The sequence below is a fragment of the Trichosurus vulpecula genome, chromosome 5 (assembly GCF_011100635.1).
Source record: "Trichosurus vulpecula isolate mTriVul1 chromosome 5, mTriVul1.pri, whole genome shotgun sequence".
NCBI classification, from domain to species: domain Eukaryota; kingdom Metazoa; phylum Chordata; class Mammalia; order Diprotodontia; family Phalangeridae; genus Trichosurus; species Trichosurus vulpecula.
In genome coordinates, this window is record NC_050577.1 from 167,724,485 (window position 1) to 167,747,784 (window position 23,300).

The 23,300-nt window shown below is 38.9% G+C and overlaps 1 protein-coding gene across 1 annotated transcript in view; it reads right to left on the reverse strand.

Annotated features, from left to right (window-relative positions):
• Positions 1–23,300, reverse strand: part of CAMK1D (calcium/calmodulin dependent protein kinase ID) — a 475,179-nt gene that overhangs the window by 280,230 nt on the left and 171,649 nt on the right. Inside the window, exon 2 of the mRNA XM_036759709.1 lies at positions 22,353–22,484. Within this exon, the coding sequence (XP_036615604.1) occupies positions 22,353–22,484 (132 nt within the window). The remainder of the gene's footprint in view (positions 1–22,352; positions 22,485–23,300) is intronic.

Consider the following 23,300-nt stretch of genomic DNA (forward strand, 5'->3'; position numbering starts at 1 on the left):
TTCAAGTCCAAAACTCTTTCCACTTCTTTACAACTGCCTGATAATTTAATGAGACTCTAATTTGATTTGAAGTCATTTGCAGTGTCAAAGAATAAGCTGGCAGATAAGAGAACTGTGGTACAGTGAATAGGAAGTTGGGAAGACTCATCTTCCTGAGTTCAAATCTGCCCTCTGCCACTTACTAGCTGTGTGACCCTGGGCAAGTCACTTAACCCTGTTTGCCTCAGTTACAAGCTGTGTGACCCTGGACAAGTCATTCAACTCTGTTGACCTCTGTTTCCCCATCTGTAAAATGAGCTGGAAAGAGAAATGGCAAACCATTCCAGTATCTTTGCTAAGAAAATCCCAAATGGGGTCACAAAGAGTTGTACATGACTGAAATGACTGATAACTAAAAAATATTTTGTTGTAGTTTGACTTACTTCGTTAAATATTTCTCAGTGACACTTTAACCTGGTTCTGGCCCCCTTGGGAGTACACCCAGCCCCACTGGCCTGCAGCAGATGCTGGACCAGATGACCTCAGAGGTTCCTTCCAATTCTACATTTATTATCCTCTGAACTTGATTCATGCTTAACAAAATCTGGTTGACTGATTTTAAAATTTCAATGAGAATAAATGAAATAACTTTAAATTTAAATTTTAAATAATTTTAATTTAAATGAATAATTTTAAATAAACTTTAAAAGTACTTCAAATTCTTTAGAGGAAAAATTAATAACAAAAACCTAAGGAGATGTCATATCATTTGAAAAAAAAAACTATTTCATTTGTCAACTTAATATCTTTCAAAAAGAAAAGAAGCCCATACATCTCTTTCAACAGTGTACTTGTTACACAAATATACATATTATGTGTTTGGTTTCCATATGGCACATATCACAGGTCCAGATCACAATCAGTGACATTTTTTTACTTCATTTGGGGGTGAGGGGGAGGGAGATACTTCTGGCTAAATCCAAAAGGATTAAACCGTGAAAGTTCACAAGCTTTTCTAAGATACAGAAAACAGAAATTGACCTTTCCAAATCTTGGTTCAATCCCAGGCCTACACAACCTGTGGCCTGCCAAAGGATTTTGGGCAACCAGCAAAAAAGGTAAAGGAAATATAGAGGAAATCCCTTGACTGGCTGAGGTTATGTGGGCCTGTTCTACACCATTCTATGCTTGACTCACCTAAGACTCTTCTCCAAATCTTTCAGGTGACTTAAAAAGCTGACTTTTGAGGAGGTACAATTACATGACTAAAATATGACAAATAATATTTTAAACCCCTAGTGAAAATAGTCATTATTTTAAGAATTTAAGATGAAACTGATTTATCAAATGATTCATATAAATACATATTTATGTATATCTCATCACAGATTGATAATATGATTAGTCATGAATGATACTTCAATAAAATGATGTATCTACCCATGATAAAATAATATCATTATCATATAGAACAAATCACCTAGATCTCAACTGACTAAGGAGTAGGAAAGATTTGTGTTACTGGAATACTTTTTTTCCCTAAGAGTATTTTCCAGGATGAAATGCGTCTTATCTTGTTTTTATTAAGAAATCTCAGTTTTCTCCAAAATCCTAGCACTGAATCTCATGTGGGTCAGTATTGTTTTGATATCCTGATTATTTAAGACTCTCTGCTTCAAGATTTGTGCATGTTTCTGTTGGCTGGGTAGCATCATTGGAATTATCTTAGCGGATCGTTGGCACATTACATTTGTTTGGGGAAGGACAAACAAAATGCTCACTAAGAAACATTGTTAGAAGAACTGAAAAATACCAGCAATGCCCCTGCAAGCAACAAAATCTTCAAGCCTGGGTGCAGATTAGGTGATAAAACCATATCAGGAAAATGAAAGTATAAATATGATGGTGTTTCTGCAAATATCACTAAACCCCGTAAAAATCTACAAAAGTAGCCTTGCATCACATATGGAGTGATAGGAACACCAACAATGAATTTCAGTTCTTTCTGAGTCCATAGAAGGATAAGCAGCAAATAAGATGCTTAGAAATAAGACAGCTGGCCTCGCAGCTGGACTGCCCCACTCCCAATGTTGTCTGATTATTTTCAGTTGTGTCCGACTCTTCATGACCCCACTTGGGGTTTTCTTGGCAGAGATATCTGGAGTGGTTTGCCATTTCCTTTCCCAGCTCATTTTATAGACAGGAAATTGAGACAGACAGGGTTAAGTGACTTGCCCAGGGTCACATAGCTAGTTAAGTATCTGAGGCCAGATTGAAATTCGCAAAGAGTCTTCCATTGTGCTTTGTGGCTACCCTCCCCTGCTCCCTTAATACCTGACATAATTATGGAAGGGTGGGAATGGACGTAGATAAAGCAATACAATTAAGGAGTTATGTTAATGGCCAAAAGAATCAGTTGAAGTTTCTGGTGTAAGATCATTTGAACATTCCTTTCTTCTGTAAGAAAATTAGGAGAGTTTTATTTTCTGGATTACTGTGGATTCAGTGCAGAGAAAGGAAAATAAATAACATAGAGACCTCAAATCTAAGAATTAAACCAACAAATGATTCTTGAAAGCCTACTATGACCATGTTACTTTATAATCTGTCCAAAAGGCAACAAGTTTATCCTGTTTCAACTGTAACATTTCCAAGGCAATAGACCAAACACTTGATTTAATATTCCTTTTCACATATTAAAAACTCAGTCAAAAAAAAAAAAACACCCAACAACTTAGGACATTTCATTTACTCTGACACTCCTGAGTTGCCTAGTTATTTCAAATCAAAATCTTTTGATACTACCTCCAAGCAGAGACAAGATTTAGTGTTGCCACAAAGTGTGTTGCCCATTACAGGAAGTCTTCACTTGAAACAGAGAGCCACTTGCCTGAGACATAGAGTGGATATCTCTCCTTAGGTAGGGATTAGCCTAAATGAACCCCGAAATTCCTCTCTAACCCAGAAATTCTCCTCTGATTACATGGCTACAACACTTACCTGATATGTTTTTAGTCAGAAAATGGCTTGTTTGCTTATTCAGCTGTGTGTGACTGTGGGCAAACACTTCACTTTTCTACATCGCATTTTTATCTCTTGTGAAATGGGGATGACCATACCCACACACAATGTTAATGCAAAGATTAAACCTTTGGGGGAGGGGAGTGGGGAGAGGAAGGGAATTAAGCACCTACTGTTCCAGGCACTGGGCTAAGTACTTTACAAATATCATCTCATTTAATTCTCACTACAGCCCAGGAGGTAAGTGCTATTATTTCATGGCTGAAGAAACTGAGGCAGGTAAAATTTAAGTGACTTGCTCAGGGTCACACAGTTAGGAAGTAACTTTGGCTGCATTTGAACTCGGGTCTTTCTGACTCTGGGCCCAGCACTCTAACCACTAAGTCACCTAGATGTATGTGAGAGTGCTTATATACGGCAAAATACTATGCAAATATATAGTGTCACGATCCTTGTTATGGTTGTTCCTTGCTCCTTTCTTATAAACGCTTCCTGTCGGTTTCTTAATTCTGACTGCTTTTATTCCAGAGATGGGACATCTCATTTTAAGTCTTTCTCTTTAGGCAGAACGGATCCTGAAGGTGCTGCCTGGGTACCTAAGGGAACCTCAGCATCAGCCTGACCAGCCTAGCCCATCTTTAGTCATTGAGAGAGGGGGTTTTGTTCAACCTGAATCAATGAATTTCTAGAGACACACGTGTTTTTATGAAGAAAACAATAAACTAGTGCTTGGTGGTGCTCTAAACAAGTAAATGGGGCTGGGCTTCTGTCATCAGAACAAAATGGTAAAAGCAGAAGCAAACCAGATTTAAACAAATTAATCTACATAAAAGCTTCTCCCTCCAAGCTATTACTTAATACAACCAGCTGTCTTCTCATTCAGAACTGAAGCAAGAGGCCTATCCTCAAATTACAATTCATTTGTGGAAAGCTTGTTTGGATTGTAGAATAACCAGCGTCTAAAGGTATTATTAGTCTTGGGCAATTGGCAGTTAGTTAGGGAATGCCTATTGTACCTGGGAGGATTTGAAACTGCCGTAGACTTTTAGATTATAAAATCTTAGAGTTGGAATACATCTCAGAGTTCATCTAAACTAATCTAAACCTCTAAACCAGTCTTTTGCAGAAATCCTTCTATTAATAATCTAGTCTCTGTTTGAATACTTCCAATGACAGGGAGCTCGCTACTTTGTTTGTTTGTTTGTTTTTGGAGGGGGTAGAGCAGGGCAATTGGGATTAAGTGAGGGGCTCACTACTTTTTGTTGTTGTTCAGCCCTATCAGTTATGTCTGACTCTTTGTGACCCCATTTGGGGTTTTCTTGTCAGAGATATGGGGAGTGGTTTGCCATTTCCTTCTCTAGCTCATTTTACAGATGAGAAACTAAGGCAAACAGGGTTGAGTGACTTGTCCAGGGCCACATAGCTAGGAAGTGTCTGAGGCTGAATTTGAACTCAGAAAGATGAGCCTTCCTGACTCCACACCCAGCACTCCATCCACTGCACCACCTCGCTGCCTCACTACTTTATAAGGCAGTCCAATGCATTGTCAAATAGGTCTACCTCTTAAGATACTCTTCCTCAAGTCAACAAGCATTATTTATTAAATACATACTGGGTTCCAGACACTGTGATGAGTTCTGACAATATAAAGAAAAGCAAAACAATCCCTGACCTCAAGGAGTTTACAATCCACAGGATGATTCACCATGCAAACAACTATGGGCATACACGATATATACAAGATAAACTGACAATACCATCAGAAGGAAGGCACCAGCACTAAAAGGGGCAGGGGACTCTGTAACCAGAATGGCCTTTGTTTTCTTTGAGTGACTCAATTTATCTCAGTGAGCTTTACTAGGTGCTAAGCCCCAGGCCCAAACCCCATTAGGTGTTAATGTAATCCATATGGATATGAACATCCCAGGGTCCTAAGGGGAGGGACCAACTCAAGAACCAATCACCAGAGCCTGAGCTCTGGTGATTCAGATGATGTTTGATGATATCTGAAGCCCTATAAGAAGGGAGGACAGAGCCATTTGTGCAGGGCTCTGGAGATGGTGTTGATGAGGCAGCTGTAGCTAAGGAGCCCTCCAGCTTGTAAACCCGGATGCTGAAACTTTGTTGAAGTCTAGTAACTATGTATTGGGATTTGAATCAGACAAAGTCTGTTGATGTTTGTAATTTGTTTGCATTTTGTTTTGAAGTTCAGGGTGCTGACTTTTTCCCCTGAACTAACTGAATGATATTTGAATGCTGAATTAAAAGTAATCTTGTCAACCCCTTCACCTTGCTTTCCTTAATTAAGCAGATCAGAAGAATCTGTGCTGTTGGCAGCTTTCTGGGTGCTGGCTGTGGGTGAATCTTACACCCCCACAGAAGCTGCTACCCAGGTTGTTCAAACAGGCTCTCAGCTCTTCACCCTGCCCTGGGCCTGCATCAGTTGTTGCCCTCACATGCCTGAGAAAAGATTGTGCAGATCACCCAATGAATTTGGCCATTTGGGGAATGAGGTTAGACTAGGGCCACATTCACCTCCAATAGAGCAAATGTTATGGCCATTAATGACTCCTTCACTGACCTCAACCGTACAGTTCATATGTTCCCAGGTGATTCTGCCCATGGCTAGATCAAAGGCACGGTCAAGACTGTGAATGCAAAGCTAGCAATCAGTCTAAAAACCACTACTATCTTCCAGGAGAGCATGATCCCACCCATATTAAATGGGGAGACCGTGGGACCCAGGGACAACTAGGTGGCACAGTGGATAGAGCACCAGGACTGGAGCGAAGAAGAACTGAACTCACATCTGATCTCAGGCACTTATTAACTGGTGACCTGGGCAAGTCACTTAAACCTGGTTGCCTCAGTTTCCTCATCTGAAAAATGAGCTGGAGCAGGAAATGGCAAACCACTTCGGCATTTTTGCCAAGAAATCCCTAAATGGGGTCACAAAGAGTCAGACACAACAGAACAAGATTTCTAAAGCATTTACTGTATTTCAGGCCCTATGTTAATCACTTTACTATTATTATATCAACTGAGCCTCAAGCAACACTGAAAGGCAGGTGCTGTTATGATCCCCATGTTACAGATGAGTCAACTGAGCCAAACAAAGGTGAAGTGACTTGCCCAAGGTCACACAGCTAGTATGTGTCTGAGGTTGGATCTGAACTCAAATCTTCCTGACTTCAGAAACAGTGCTCTATCCACTGCGCCACCCAGCTGCCTTTTATATATATGGTGATAGCGACAGTGTCGTGGACTTCATGATGTATCTGACCTCCAAGGAGTAGAAGTAGAAAGCTATGGATCTTCATCCTCGGTCAGAGGGGAAGTTCCACCACTGACTTATTTCCCTATACTAAGGGTCTCATGCCCCACATATGATCCTTGCCCCAAGGCACCTCTGTAGTAGGGGGAGAAGCAGAGAGTCTTACATTCGATACCATCAATAAAGTCACTGTTTTCAATGCAAAATAAAAGACAGGTGAGGACAGGCCTGTGGTGAAGGGTGTTATGTCAGTTGAATTTTGATGGAAGCCAGGACTGTCAAGAGGCTGAGTTGGGGAGAGAGAGTATTTCCAGTATAGGGAAAAGTCAGTATAAAGGCATAAATAGAGATAGGAGATGGGTGGGTGAGTGGGGGGGTCCATCTTGGGTGAAGAATAGCAAATAGACCAGTCTATCTGGACTGAAGAACGCATGGAAGGGAATGAAGTCTAAGAAGACTAGAAAGGTAGGAAGGGGCCAGGTTTTGAAGGGCATATAAAAGGAGATTAAAACTTTTCTGCCCTGGAACCCTCTAATCTTCAACCACGGAGCTAGCTAGAAGATGAGAGAGAACTCTGAGACAAGTTGAAACTCAGTGTATGCACTCAATTGGGTATTTTACCCTACAGGAACGCAGTGGGGAAGGGGATAAGGTGGGAATGATGAAGGGAGGGCAGATTGGGGGAGGGGGCAGTCAGAAGCAAACACTTTTGAAAAGGGACAGGGTCAAAGGAGAAAATAGAATAAATGGGAGGGGGATGGGATAGGATGGAGGGAAATAGAATTAGTCCTTTACAACATGACTATTATGGAAGTGTTTTGCACAACTACACATGTATAACCTATATAGAATTGCTTGCTTTCTCAATGAAGGGGAGTGGGGAGGGAAGAAGGGAGAGAATTTGGAACTAAGAGTTTTAAAAATGAATGTGAAAAATTGTTTTTACATGCAACATACAGGCAAAGGGGTATAGAAATCTATCTTGTCCTACAAGAAAGTAAGGGGATAAAAGTCAGGGGGAGTGATAGAAGGGAGGCCAGACTGGGGGAAGGGGTCATCAGAATGCATGCCATCTTGGGGTGGGGGAGGGGAGAGATGGGGAGAAAATTTGGAACTCAAAATCTTGTGGAAATGAATGTTGAAAACTAAAAATAAATTAATAATTAAAAAAAAAAGAAACTCAGTGTATGTACTTCCTCATCTATAAATCACCCTGGCTTACAGAAAGAGTGAATACAAATGGGACATGAACTGGATTAATCATTTTCAAACTGTTCTATGGAATCCCAATCGGAAGTGTCTCAGAGTTCCCTAGGGGAAGAAAAGTGTGGTCAAGGTAGATTTGTCTACCTGATGCTTGTTCCCATTAATTCCTGACGCCACTCCCAACACACACGATAGAATATGGTTGTGAATCATTAAAAAAAAAAAACAAAAAACTAACCCCAACCTCGTAAAGCCATTAAAATCTTGAGTGTTACCAGTCTAGGTAATAAGCCAAAAGAATTATACAATAATAATGATAACTGGTTTTTGTCCAGAACTTTAAAACTAAAAGGCTTTACACATAGTGTAATACAGTAGAAAGAATACTTAAGAGTTACAAGACCTGAGTTGAAATCCCTATTCTGCCACTTACTACCTGTGTGACCTTGTAACAGTCACTTAATTTCTCTGGGTCTCAGCATAAAATGGAAGGTCTGGCTAGATATCCTCTAGGGTCCCTTCCAGCTTGATTCTATCACTTGTATTATTTCCTGCATATAGTGTTCAGTTTTTTTTAAATATTTTCTTCCAGGAGGTCTATACTCCTTAAATTGTTCTATGTTTAGCACAGTTTCTGGTATCTAGTGTCTACTAGTATTTATCTGGTATCTACTTAATTAATGCTTGTTCCTTCCAGGCTCTCCATCTCATCTTGGAGAGCAATACATTTTTGTTGTTCATTTGTTTCAGTCATGTCCGACTCTGTGTGATCCTATTTGTGACCCTATTTCTTGGCAAAGATACTGGACTGGTTTGCCATTTCCTTCTCTATCTTATTTTGCAGATGAGGAAATGGAGGCAAAAAAATGACTTGCCCAGGGTCACACAGCTAGTCTGAGGCCAGATTTGAAATCAGGAAGGTCTCGTATAGAAGTCACATTTTCTTTTAGCTTTATTGCTTTCTGCTTCTCTCCTTCCAGATTGTCCTTCACATCCATGCATTAGCATTCTCAATTGGTCATTCTCTCTTTGGTTTCTTCGGTAATAGTTGACATCATGGATTCAAGTTTTTCTCTTTTGTCTATTATTTTTCATGTGCAGGCCACAAATTCTTCTAATATGATTCTGATTTCTCTCTTGAACTGTTTGGGAACATCCTGCTGTGTGGTTTCGTGTTCTCCTGGGAATCCACAGAGTTCACTACCTCTCCTTGGTTGTTTATTGGTTTTCCTTTGTCATGTGATATTTATTTAGAGATGTTTAGAGTCACTGAGATGTTCTAGAGGCTATCTCCCCATCTATTATTAATGTCTTCCCTGTTGGTATATCTGCTTGTGTTCAAGGTTTTTAACCGAATTTTCTTCAGGAGATCTTGGGTAATTCCAGTCTTTTTGTTCCATTGCCCCTGATTTGCTGACTTTCTGAATCCTTCCTATTTAATAAAGCAACAGACCTCAAAGTTGTCTCAGTGTCCTCCCACACTGGAGAATTCACCTTTCACCCACTTCAGTCTCTTCTCCAAGTAACTTCTGAAGGAACTGAGCTGGCTTCAGCCAGTACCTTTCCTTCAGGCCTGGTGCTACCCACTCCCATACACACACTGGTGCCCTGCCCCACTTCCTTGTCTTCCTTAGTTCTCTGGTTAAGCAATGCTTTAGAACAGCCTGTTGCCCTAGGAAAAGCTTCCTATACCTCCACTGCCTCCTCATTGGGAGGGGTTGGCATTGGGAGCAGAGCTGAATTCTATTGCTTGTTGCCAGGGATGATGGCCTGAGGGTAGGGCAGTGGGACATGCTGGAAGAGACTACAACAGCAACAATCTAATTGTGGAATAGATCTCACAGCCTGTGTGTGGGTACCATTGCGCTACTCTGCCAAGATGTGAGGGGGAGGAGAGGAGGGAGCACTGATTAGGCACATTAGGGATTAGCCTTCATTCATCAGGTTCTTACCTTTTTTAGGGTTCTTAGGGTCTGAGCCTGGGGAAACAGCTACAGTTGCTTTACCTCTTACAAATAATTCTTATTTTGCAGAGTTTTGAGAGGTCATGAGGATAAGAGAAAATGTCTGCTCCTCCATCTGGCTGGTCACTTCCTATGATCCTATCCCATTTGAACCACAAAACCATCCTGTGACATAGATACCCGAGGTAATATCATCCCTATTTCACAGGTGAGGATAACAGAGGCACTAAGAGGTAGGCTTTGAACCAGTCTTTCTGACTCCAAATCCAGCAATCTCTGCTATACAGACTGTTGTGACTTCTCCTATAAAGCAGCCATAATCTAAACATAGCAGAGCAGTGGACCAAAATTACCCAGTAGGATTCTCCCCTTGCTAGAGCTTTGGGGCAATTGTACAGATATTCCCGATTAGAATGGCATCAATACAACTAAGCATCAAAACTGGAGTCAAAAATACACAGTTCTGAATCAAAATCCTTTTTTTGGAGGATGGTCTCAAAATAATTCTTGAGATCTAAATTGTCCTCATTGGGAGAATTTAGAGAAAAAGACAATTTCAACATTATAATTAAATAACTAAAACAAACATCTGGGCTGCTATGGGTTTTATGTTCCATAAAGACAAGGATCCTATTGGTCAGTCTTCCTCTGTATGGCAACCAAGAGAGCACCACACACAAAGAGACTAAACTTGGGTTTTTCTTCATGGTGCTGACATGGTAAGGGACAAAGTAGGGGAATTTAAAAACATTAGAGTTCATGATCAATGAGGAGAAGAATGCCAGGCATAGTCTAATCCATTAGACTTTGTGAGAGCAGATTTCAGAATCCAGAAAAGGGCAAGCGAAAACCCAGGACCTATTATTTTACAGGTTAAGTTGGCTCAGGAGATATAGGATGTTGTCAAGAAATAAATTCTCGTGACTGAAATATATTGTTGATTCTGAGGTGAATTCATCAAAGAGATGGATGAGGCTGCACAGGGAAGTCATCAACTAATTTAGACTTTTAAAATATGGACATAAGAGGTAAGGAGGGACCGGTAACTGAGGATGAATATAAAAGAACAGCATAATCTTATAAGAATAGTGCTCAAATGCTCAGGAATACTCAAACTCTGCATGAAACATAGCTTGCAGTGAGATCTAAGAACAATAAAAAAGTACTGTTTAAGCTATATTTAGCAAGTAAGAATAAAATCAAAGGAGTGTTATGAGTGTTGCTCAGAGTAGATTGGACAGAGAAAAGGCAGAATTATTCAACATTTATTTTGCTTTTGGATAAAAATCTCATTAAGAGTCAATAGTGTGACCTAGTAATTAAAAACAAAAACTAATGCAATTAATTGACGATGAATTTCCAGGATGAGAGAAGTTATAGCTTTCATATGTTTTCACTTGGTTGAACCATCTGGTATGGCATTATATCTATAAATTAGTTTAGATAGCAATATCATTTTTGTCATATTGGCATGGCCCAAACACAAGCAATTAATCAATTAATGTTTCTCCAATTATGTTAAGTTTCATATTTTATATGTATCATAAAATATGCAGTTCTAAAATTCAGTTTCTTATACAATCCACTTTCTTGTTCTTTGTACATTGAATTATTGTTTGTGATGATTATTAAATTCAAAATAAAAAAGCAAGATTTTAAAAAAATAGATCTTACTAACCAAATCACATTTGGATATTAATCAATAAAAATTTATTACGTGACTACTATGCGCTAAGTCCTATCTTAAGAATAACACTGACAAACTGGATGACTTTCAGAGAAAGGTGAGTAATATGGTCGTTAGGATTTATAGTAGCTGCCTTACTGAGCTAAGCAAAGAACTCTCCAGGGAGACTCAAATGCTGTGTCATCCCCATCAAAGAAGGCCAGTAGTAAGGACTTCTGCCTTTTTGCCCATTCCTGCCAGCAGGGTATTTCAATTTCAACCAGCCAATAATTCTCCAGGTGTTCCCCCCAGCATGATTCAGCAGTAGTCACAGAAACTTCCTCTACGTATCAGATCCAAGTTCCAGGCTCCCTCTCCTTAATACCTGGTCTCACTCGGCTCAGATAAGAAACCTATAAAAACCCACTGGGCTTGACTGGCTTGGTGTACTCTAATCCTCCCCAGCAGTTCTGATTTTTTCCATCCTTCCTGACTATCCCTTCTTACTGTATTTCCCATCAACAAAGTTTGTTTGTTTAACTTCCTGCTAGCCCCTGTATTGTGCAGTGTTCTGTCTTGTGGTGCTTCTCCCCAACCCCCCATTCCCAGCCATAACAGGTTTTTCCTTAGAATCGTAAGCCATTAGCCAAGACTGAGACTAATGTTCTTGGCAGCCTCTCCTACTTCCTAAGCCATAGTTCAGGGCTGGACCTAAAACGCATCCCCCAGTAGTTGGAATTTCCCACATGTATTAGGGCTACGATTAAGGGTCTGCCCTGAACCACATCGGTCTTGGGCTCTTCACTGGAGTGTAAGTAACACATAAGAAAGATTGCCATCCCTACTTGTACTCGACTTTGGGACCCTACACCTCATTCAAACTACATTAAGACAGTGGTAGAAGGACTGAAGGGCAAAGAGGTGGTGCAGCATATAGAGTTCTGGCCCTTAAGTCAGGAAGACTCATCTTCTTTAGTTCAAATCTGGCTTCAGGCATTCCTAGCTGTGTGACCCTGGGCAACTCACTTAACCCTATTGGCCTCAGTTTCTCATCTGTAAAATGATCTGGAGAAGGAAAGGGCAAACCGCTCCAGTATTTTTGCCAAGAAAATGCCAAATGGGGTCACAAAGAGTCAGACATGACTGAACAACAATGAAAGAAGGATTGAAAACTATGTCATATGAAAAGTATTTGAAGTAATTGGATTTGTCAGCCTGGAGAAAAGAAAAAAACTTAGGAAGGTTATGATCATGTCTCTGATATATAAATGATTCCCATAATGGTAGAGTTATTGAACTTGTTTTGATTCAAAACAGATGGCAGAACCAAGGCAGAAGAGCTACAGAGGCACAGATTTCAGCCTCACATAAGGCAAAATTTCTTAATTTTCTCCAAAACCAGAAAGGGCTGCTTCAGGAGATAGCAAGATCGCTCTCACTGGAAATCTCTGAGTGGTGTCTAAGTAACCATTTATCAGGTACATGATAAAGAAGGATTCCTGCTCAGGTGTCAGTTGGAATACATAAGCCGTGATGCTCTTATGATTTTCTGTGTTGGGGTCCTACAATAGAGCCAAGGAGACAGGCACCCCTGAGATAAAAGTAAAAGACTCAAAAGGTAATTTTGTCAAGGACAGACCTGAAACCGACCTCATGACAAAGTCACAGTCACACAAGCCTCTGATGTACACCGTGTACCTCAGGCAGCTTGCCACACAATATGAGACAAAAGATTTTCCCAAGGTTACGTGCAATTTGGGGGAATGGACACATAGATACACAAAGAGTAACCCAGGCAACCAGACTCTTCCAAGCTTCATGGCACTGTCACTAAACAGCCACACCCGGCTCTCTTCCTCTTGCCAACACCCTTCATCTCTACAACCATCATTTAAGTGATAGCTTAGCGGCCTGGCCTCCCCTTTCTTTTACTATAAACTGGCTGAGGTTGGAAGAGAGCTGAGTGCCCTCACTAGAGCCATGGCAATATCCTGCTATCTGTCCCCAAAGCGTACCTTGCCTTTGCAGTTGTTGTGAGAGTAGTAACAATTCTTATTTAAATTTCGCAAAGTTCACAACATAGATGCCCATCAATTGGGGGATGGCTAATCAGATTGTGACTTGTGAATGTAAATTAATATCATTGCACTGTACAAAACAATCGACACAAACACAGAGAAGATGGGAAGACATGTACAAGGTGATGCGAAGTTAGATAAACAGAAACGTGAAAATAATACATACAATTTTGGCAATAACATTAAGAGAACAAACAACAACAACAGATGAAAGTGAACACTGTAATTATAACCAATTATAACCAAGCCTAGCCCCAGTTAAAAGAAGAGGAAATGTTCCTTCTTCCATTCCACACTCTGCAGAGGTGAGGAACTGTGAGCGTGGAACATTAAATATACTGTCAGATTCAGCTGACGTGTGGAATGGTTTGGCTGAACTCTTTTGATTCCCTGTTAGAGGCAGCTGGTGGTGTAGTGTGCGAAGCAATGGGCCTGGTGTCAGGAAAATGTTAGTTCAAATCTGACCTCAGGCACTTACTAGCTGAGTGACCCTAGGCAAGTCACTCGACCTGTTTGCCTCAGTTTCCTCATCTGTAAAATGAGAAGCATTACAGCGCTACCTTTCAGGGTTGTTGTGAGAATCGTGTTTGTAAAATTATTCAACATAATGCCTGGCACTTTATAAATGCCTTCCCCTTTCTCCTTGTTACTTGGAATGGTTCTCTGAGAAGAGCCAGGAGAAAGGACAGATTTGAAAATAAAGGTGATTTTAAAACAAAAGTTATTAAAAAGAAAATTCCAAAAAGTTGAATTTTATTAATTTAGAATAAACGCTTAAATTGTCAGGGTCTCCTTTGGTGGGCATGTGCACACACCTGTGAATGGTCCCAGGAAAATCTTCATGCTCAGAGTCAATGCTAGGTGAGGTGGATGCTAAGCAGACCCAGATCATTTCACTGTGACCGGCCCTACCAGAATCAGGAGGTAAACTCCAACTATTTTTTTTAAAAGGGCAAACCCAGAAGAGTATAGAATTGAGGTTATCCAGCGAAATGAGGTGTTTTGATGAGTCTAGAGCACGGGTGAGGAACCTGCGGTCTCCTGGCCTTCTAGGTTCTTGGGTGTGGCCTTTTGACTGAGTCCAAGCTTTACAAAACAAATCCTTTTACTAAAGGGGATTTGTTCGGTGAAGTTTGGATTTAGTCAAAAAGCAGCACTTCAGGATCTAGAGGGCCACATGTGGCCTCAAAGCTGCAGGTTCCCCACCCCTGGTCTAGAGCTTCCCCTTTTAGCCACTCGAGACCTCAGTGTCCCTTCTCAGTAAAATGGGAGAGTTTTGAAGTGAATTATCTCTAAGAATCCTTCCAGCTCAGTGATCCCATGTGTCTCCTCCCCTGCCCCTATGCCTCATGTTTCCCTTTTAACTTGCTGAAAACTGCTTTATGTAGTACCTTAGAAGTAAAGTACTGGACAAATCTAATTCTAAGTAAATAACATAACAAGAGTTATAAGCTTCAAAACCTAGCCCAAGGGGCCTCGCACTGAAGTTCACAGTACATGCAGTGCCTGGATCATAGGACTGGGAGAACCAACCAGCGTACTAAAAACCTAATCATATAGACCGAGCTCTCAGAATGCAAAAGTTGCTGCATAGCAACAGCCTGCCACAATACTTATCACCATTTTTTTTCTTTCTGTGCTCTAATATCTACTTAACCAATAAAAAATTCATTTGGGGACTATTTTCAGAGCAAGTACAAAGACATCCCTAGGTTGCATTAGCAACATCTAAGTAGAGTACATTATTCACAGTGAAACAAGTAAATCTCTCACATTTCAGCAATGTAGGAGGATGGGCAACCATTCAAATAGCTATAATTGGACAAGAAATTGACTGGAACTTCACTATAACACTATTTGCTCTGAAAAAAAAAAAAGATAAAGAAAAAACCCAGCGTTCAGAGTATGACAAATCTATTCTAGACCTAAATAAACTAAATCCTAAAGATGTTTAGTTACAAAAAGTACCCTAAAGGACTCATTATAACCTGGTTTCACATCAGTGCTAAAGAAGCATACAAATTTATGTTCTTTGAAGTCTAGGCGGGGCCTGATTCACATCAATCTGGTGATTCAGGTTTGGTATTAGAACAAAATGAGACACTTGCAAACATTCTAGCCATTAACATAAAGAGATCTGCTTAGCAACAGTATGGAAAGGATATGAAGCAAGGATACAACATCAATTCAACTGGTCCTCGATTCCCTGCCTCCATATTTGTCTTGGTGGTATAAAGGAATCAAGTGGGAAAGAAGAGCTTCTGGTCGTCACGGGGTAGCTTTTGTGCTCAGGGTTTTAGGAAGTGATGCCAATGGTTGAAGCATTGAGCTCCTGGATCTATTAAGTTTTGAGGATAGTTTCAATACCTTTTAAGGAAAAACTAGCCTTACCTGACTGGGGTAGCTATTGCCCCTCTAACACTTTCCCTCTTATCTTTTAAATGCCTCAACTCACAATGAAATAACTTGGAGAGGACAAAAAAAAAATTGACACAGAAAATATTTCCTTTTCCTTCTCCCTCAGAAGTCATTTATTTGCTATTCATTCCTTTTTAAAACAGCCAGAGGAGTTTTAGTTAGTTGGTTAAATGAATGGTTGTAAGTAAAGTCAATTTTGCTTCATGGCCTAAAAACAGAAACAAATGGAACAAATAAAAAGAACAGCAAAGGAGAGAAATAGGAAGAAACTCTCACAGGGAAAATTGCCTTGCAGGGAAAAATTTTTTTAAAAAAAACCTAAAAAATAAGAAAAAACCCACTACAATGAAGAAATATTATTGGGTAAAATAAAGTAGAAAAAGTTCTCTGAAAGAAAAGAACAATGCAGCAAGATAGCAAGAAACAGAACAGAAATAAAAAGGTGAACATGATGCTAAATAGTCCATTGAAAAGCTTAATAAATTTGTGAATTACCTGAGGAATAGAATAGACCAAATGGAAGACAAAATTGCAGAAGCAGCAGAACAAATAATGAAATTAAACTTAAAAACAACATAACTGGAAGAATTGAGACCCCTAAAGTTGAAGGCAAAAACTTTAGAGAACCAAGCTCAGCAAGATAAGGTAAGAATTAGTGGCCTCTCAGAAAAGAAATCAAAAGCAAAGAGTCTGGATACCATATTTCAAGAACTCATACAAGACAATTTCCAGAAGTACTGAAAATCCTCAGGATGCCACTAGAGATGGACCTGAAATTTAACTCACCAAAAATGAAGTCAACTAAGAATAGCAAAGAACACTTGCTTTGGAGTTAGAGGACCTGACTGCCAAAGGTCACAAAGATATTGACAGAGGTGAGATTTGAACTTCAGTCTTTTTGACACCATATCCATCACTTTCTCTCCACTGCGCCATAGTAGAGAGTGAAATAAGGATGCCTCCTATCATTCATTGTTTGACATATTTCTAGATGTACTGCCCATCACAATAAGACATAGAAATTAAAGGAATAAGTATTGGCAAAGAAGAGGCAAATATTACTAGCTAGATACAAGAGCAATCCAATGATTTAATCAGAATACACTAGAGATTTAGAGGGAAAAAAATCACTAAAATAATAGCTTTAGCAAGGTAGTAGGATACAAAATAAATGTACAAAACAATCAATATTTCTATTACTAAGGAAAAAAAGAGAAATGGGTAGGAAGAGAAATAGTATTTAAAAAAAATCCCCCAAAATGCGTTGAATGCTAGTCTCATAGTCATGAAGACATGGGTTAAAATCCTGCCTCTGACACATATTGACTACGGACCCCGAACAAGTCACTTAACAAGCATAGGCAACTTCCTAATAGTATAAATTGGAGAGCATGGGCTGATCTGCTTTGGTAAAAAGTTTCCTCAAGTAATAGATCCCAGTATCAATGAAATCAGAATTCCCGAACCTATTTCAACAATGGGATAAGAAGTACACAGGTTTCATTTAAATAGTTTTCTGCCCTGCTAATGCTACTACTCCACCTTCCAAATTAGACCAACCCCACGATGAGCTAAACCAGGGGTGGGGAACCTGTGGCCTTGAGGCCACATGTGGCCTTCCAGGTTCTCAAGTGCAGCCCCTTTGACTGAGTTCAAATTTTACAGTCATTCTCTGACCTGTTCCTGCTCCAGTTAGCCCAGCTGTTGTTGTTGTTCATTCTTCATCCTCAAAGAGGACCAATGACATCGGGGGGTGATGTCTTGACTTGCAAGTGAATCAGATTTAAGTTAGGCAGAGCTGTGCAAAGTCATCGGCCCCACTCTCTCCTCCAGAGTCATCAGAGTCCAGTGGCAAGACATGGGTCAGGACGACTGACGATGGCCCAGCAGATGATCCATCAAACTAGATCTCCAAGGACCATGACAGGGAAGAGCTAAATGAATTCCCTGGGGTACCCTCCTCCCTCCTCCCTGCTTTCCACCTCTTGCTCTAAATACCATAATTAAATCAACATTACCAAGGCTTCTGGAAATGGAGTGTCAATGGACTGTCCTATTTTTCCATTCATCATCCCTGCGATTTCCCAGGCCAAAACACCCTTCTGGGCCCACCATTACCCCATGTCTGCAGTCTCATCTTATTAAGATATAATAAACCCCTTAAAGGTAGAGGCAGTCTCACATTTATCTTTATACTTCAATGTCATGGCTTGATACATAGTAAGCAATTAAGAAACAGGTTTTCATTCTTTCATTCAACAACCATTTTTTGTTGCTTAGACTCATTAATAATCAAAGTGAAATAACCAAGTGTCCCGTGGCATGAAGTTTCTTGGTTTGGGGCGGGGGGGGGGGTGGCACAATGAAACCAAGTCCATTTATTTCTCCAAGGGGAACCTATGAGCCATTCTTCTACTTAATAGCAACATCTTTATTATTATTTATAGCAAGAATTTCAATCCATACGGTTCAATTCAACCAGTGGTATATCAATATTTATACTGATGTTTATAGGTAGCATAAAAATTATGTGATTATCTCCCTCTGGCCCTTCCAGTACCCTTCCCCGCCAACTCCACGAAACAGTGAATTGGAGAACAGGAAGAGGCCCATGTATTAAATACAGGAGAAACAAATAGCCCTTTTGTAAATCAGACAACAGAACAATTTTTACAGAAATAAAGAAGGATCTCAGAAGTGATAAGACTTGACTCCTGATTGAATGTGTGGACTGAGGAAGAGGGAAGAGTCAACAATTACTGACAGTATGGTAGAATCCTCCAAAAAAAGAGAAAATTTGGAAGAAGGGCAGGTTTAAGAGGAATAAAAGGGAGTTTTTAGAAAGATTCAAGCCCTAACTTGTTAGGCAACATGGTACAAGAGAAAGAGCTTAGGACCTAAAATCAGCAACTTGAGGGCAGGAACTGATTTGTTTGATTTTTTTGTTTGTTTGTTTGTTTTGCTTAGTGTGGCAAAGACTTGGCTCTTAAATGCTTGTTGACTTGACCTGGATTAGAATCCTGGCTCTGTTATTCATTACCTGTGTACCCCAGGACAAGTCAATTAACTTCTTTGTGCCTCCTTTTTCTAACCTGTAAAATGAAGAATTACACTAGAAGACTTCTGATATCCCTTCTAATTCTATGATCCTATGAGTTAAATAATTGAACCAATATTCAGTGTCCATGACTAGGCTGTGCTAATATAAAAAGGATAATATAATAAGGACATATATATATACACATATATGTATATATATACACACACACACACACACATATATATATATATATACATATATATATATATATATATAGTAAGGATAATATAGTAAGATAATATAGTAAGGTTCCCAAAATAATCTTCAAATTTTATTCTGTGTGAATCAAAATATCAATGAAATAATTTCTAGAATTAGGAAAAATAAAAATAAATATAAAGAAATTCTTACAGAGCAATAAAAAAGTCAAGATTATGAAAGTAAACAATAGGGAGAAAAGTTGAAAAGAAAGCATGGCATTACCAAATTTTAAATTACATTCTAAAATGGTAATTATTAAAATTATCTGAATTGCATTTATAAAAAGATGAAAGTAGATTGTGAAACAAGTGGAAAGTGGAACAGGTTAGACAAGTAAGATTCAGAAGCAAACACATAGTAATAGTCTATCGTTTAGTAAACCCAAGTATACAAATTATTGGGGAAAGAACTCATTATTCATCAGAATCTGCTGGGAACACTGCATAGTAACTTAATAAATTCCAAAGGGATGAACAATATAAATATAAAAAACCACATTATAACAATTTAAATGAAAATGGAAGGCTTTATCTTTCACAACTGTAAATAGGGCAGAGGAATTCTTAGCTACTTGTGACAGAGGCTATTATAAAAGACAAAATAAATTCTCTTAATTATATAAAATAAAAAAGTCTTGCAGAAATAAAAGTAATGCCTCTGGGATAAGAAGAAGAAAAATGGACTGTGGAAAAACTCTTTTTTTAAACATCTCTGATAAAAGTATGATATCTGAAATCTAAAAGGAATTAACAAATCTCTAAAATTAAAAACTATTCCCTAATAGCAAGTGATCAAAGGATATGAATGGGCAGTTTCAAGAAGAGGAAATTAATTATCTTCAACTATAAAAAAATTCAAAATAGCTAATAATTAAATAAATATAAATTAAAACAACTCTGATTATAGCCATTCATTTGACAAATATGGTTAAAGATAGGAAAAGTCAATGTCATCACAGCAGTATGAGAGAAAAAAGGTGGAAACAAACTATATGACCACAAATTAGAAATGGAAAAATAAATTTTAGCATATAAATGCAGCAGAATATTATTGTATCTTAAACAATGACAAATAATGAAAAATTCAAAGACATGTGGCAAGTCTTATTAAAGAATATTCAGTGAAGAAAACAAATCCAAAAGAACAATATGACAAACAACAAAAGGAACTGAGGCATGAATCAGTCATAATTGTTTTGTGTTGTTTTACTTAAATCTTTTGGGGAAGTTCACTTTGTCTTAGGGTTGTTCTATATGTGTTTGTGTTTGCTAGGATAAAAGAAAATGTATTGGTTAACAAAAGACTCAGGCTTCAGGCTTCTGACTGCTCAACAACACAGCACTGTCAAAGTCCTGTCACTTGTTCTGTCTGAATATCTGCCTCCCTGGCATTTTTTCATTATTAATGAAACCAAGGGTGGGGAAACTAATCAAAGCAGAATTTCAGTGACACAAAACCAACACTGACTTCTGAAGTCTACATCTTAGTGGATACCAAATGCCTGCGAACAGGAATACAGGAAGAATGAAAATGTATTTACTTCATTTAGTCCCCAAATCAATTATGGGCTCAAGCAAAGATTTAGGTGACATGCATGATTTAGCAGAGAGCCAACTCTAAATCCAGGCAGGTGCGTTTGGTGATATCAGTCCACTAAACACTCTAACTAGGATGGTGCAAAATACTCAGAAGCAGCCTCTTCCCCAGCATCACTTAGAGCATTGGCCAAGTCCAAATAGGTGCCTTAAGGCTAATATGTCACTACTGTGCTTTTCCAGCTCATGGCACTGGGAAATGAGTCACTTAAATGTATGTTAATATCCTTAAATGTTTCATTAAAGTATCATCTTCCAATTTGATTATAATATACTTAGAACAGTTTGTTTTGACCAAATTCCCTTCTAAATGGTTATTTAATTTAGTCTTCCACGGGTCTTTGGTAGAGAACTGAGACAGCCTAGAAACCAAACAAATAAACAAAAAAAAACCCTATGAGCAATTTGTTCTCTAATGTGGAACTGACATACCATATGTTTATTCTTTGAGTCAATAAAGGTCAGAACATGTTATACTGTCATGATTAACACACTGTGTAGTCTGGTACTTACGGCAGCTGAGTGTGATTCAAAGGCTACTGTTAATCTTCAAAAAACAAGAAATGAGGAAAAAATGCTCATCTTTAATGAATGTAGGAAGGTCCCAATGTGTCCTGGGGAGCTAGAACATTTTTTCTCAATTTGCTTCTCTTAGTAGTTGACTGATTTTCTCTAGTAGACCTCCAAGCCTAGCAACTTCATTTGTTGTTGTTTCATTTTTGGTAATCTTTTTGTTTTCATATCACCTTCATTTCTGACTATATGCCTCCAGCCTCCCCTTACACAGACAGCCATCCCTCATAACAGAGAAAAAGGAGTTCAGCAAAACTAACCATATATCAACCCAGTCTGATCCTATATATAATGTTCCACTCCCCAGTCTCCCACCTCAATGAAGAAAAGGAGTACATTTTCTCATCTCTTCTTCAGAGCCATGCTTGGTCATTGTAACGGTGTTAAAATAAATAGCATTCAGTTTGGGGAAGGATGGAAGGGTTGTCTTCCATTTACAGCAAGTCACTGTGCTTATCCTGAAAACCCAATAATTTTCTTTGGTATTCCTGATGTCTTTCACAAATGGAACCGCCTTTAAATTTCCATAGCACTTTCTCCAAAAAATGACAGTATTATTACCATACAGTGATTTGTTTCTCTAACCCAGTCAAAGCCTGATGCTAGGGGGACAGGAGGGGGAGGGAGGGTGGAAAGAGGGTAGGAAAGGGGAAAAAGTATCAGGCAAAGGACTCAGCTATTTGTGTTGTATTAGACTTTCATTGGCTGTAGGGAAGCTTTGAGACAGGACTTCTTAATGTTTTTTTGTGTCAAGGATCCCTTTGGCAATCTGCTGAAGCCTATAGCATGGAACATATAAGATTATAAAGGAAAGCAAAGATTAGTAGAAATAAAGATGAAGATTTTTCATGGACACCCACCATCTCTCAAGTCTATCTATATAACCTCAAGGTCTGTGGACCCTATGTTAAGAAGTCCTGCTATCTGGGGACATGAGCTGACTAATTGCATTGAATCCATGCAATAAGCCATGTAATGTCAGAGTTCTGTTTTACACTGAAGATCAGAAATTATCAACCTAATAAGAAAAAACAAATCGTAAGTATCTTGCCAAAAGCCAAGAAGTCAATGGTCAGGAAGGTAATAGAAAATCAGTGTTCCCTATCTCTAGAGCCATGATCCAATTGTAAAGTGCAAGCTCCATTCCTGCTTCTATTCAGCTTAAGTGACTCCATAGTTTGTCCTAACCCCTGTAAAGGTATTCTCACTCCCAGAGACCAATTATATGAGACCAACAATCCAAAGGGATCAAAGAGAAGGAATTCTGCAGCACTTACTTTCTCAGAACAGCAATTTCATTCTCTATGCTGCTTTCCTTGCCTTTTAGTGCCTTCTTAGGGATGCATTTCACTGCAAAGAGTTTTCCAGTTGCTTTCTCTTCTGCTAAAACCACTTCAGAAAATGCACCACTGTCAAGAAAAACAAAAGAGAGAAAAGGGGCTTAGAAACATGAGAAACACAGAAAACATACTTGGTTTTACAATAGTTCTTTAAATCCTGTCCCATTTTAGACAGCAGCCATAAAAAGGCTACCAATAACTTTCACTGTTACTTTTTATCCTAAATTAAGCACCCCATCCAATTTCCCCAGTTCTTTATGGAAAGAAATGTATACACAGAAAATACAGCCACAGAGAAAAACATGATTGTTTGAATGTGTGTGTGTGTGTGTGTGTGTGTGTATGAAACGATGCATTTGAATCCCCTATAGTACTACTTCCTGTCCACCCCTGCTAGACATTTTGCTTTAATATTGAATCGCTTTTGAAAAGCATTAAAAAAAACACCTTTCAGAAAAATTTAAAGCAGAAAATAAACAAAAATATTGTATCCTATCAAAACTTCCATAGGCTCTCCCTCCTTTAGTTAACTGGAAATAATAATAAACCTTTTCACTATGTCAGGAATCCAATCACAGAAAACATCAAAGTGTCAACTCTCTGAGAAATATGAGAACATAATGATATTTTAAGTATATGTAACTCCTAATACCGATAGGGGTTGATTAATTGGTTAGCACATGCAGAACATTTCTTTTAAATTCAGTCAAGCATCAGGTATTGTGCAAATTGTTGCAGGTACAAAGAAAAAAAATCCCCGCCCTCAAGAAGTTCACATTCTAGTGATGAAGACAATATGAAAAAATAAACAAGCCAACCTAGGTGTATGCAGAAAACACACAGATTTAATGGAATGTATTCTCGGAGGGAAAGGTACCAGTAGCA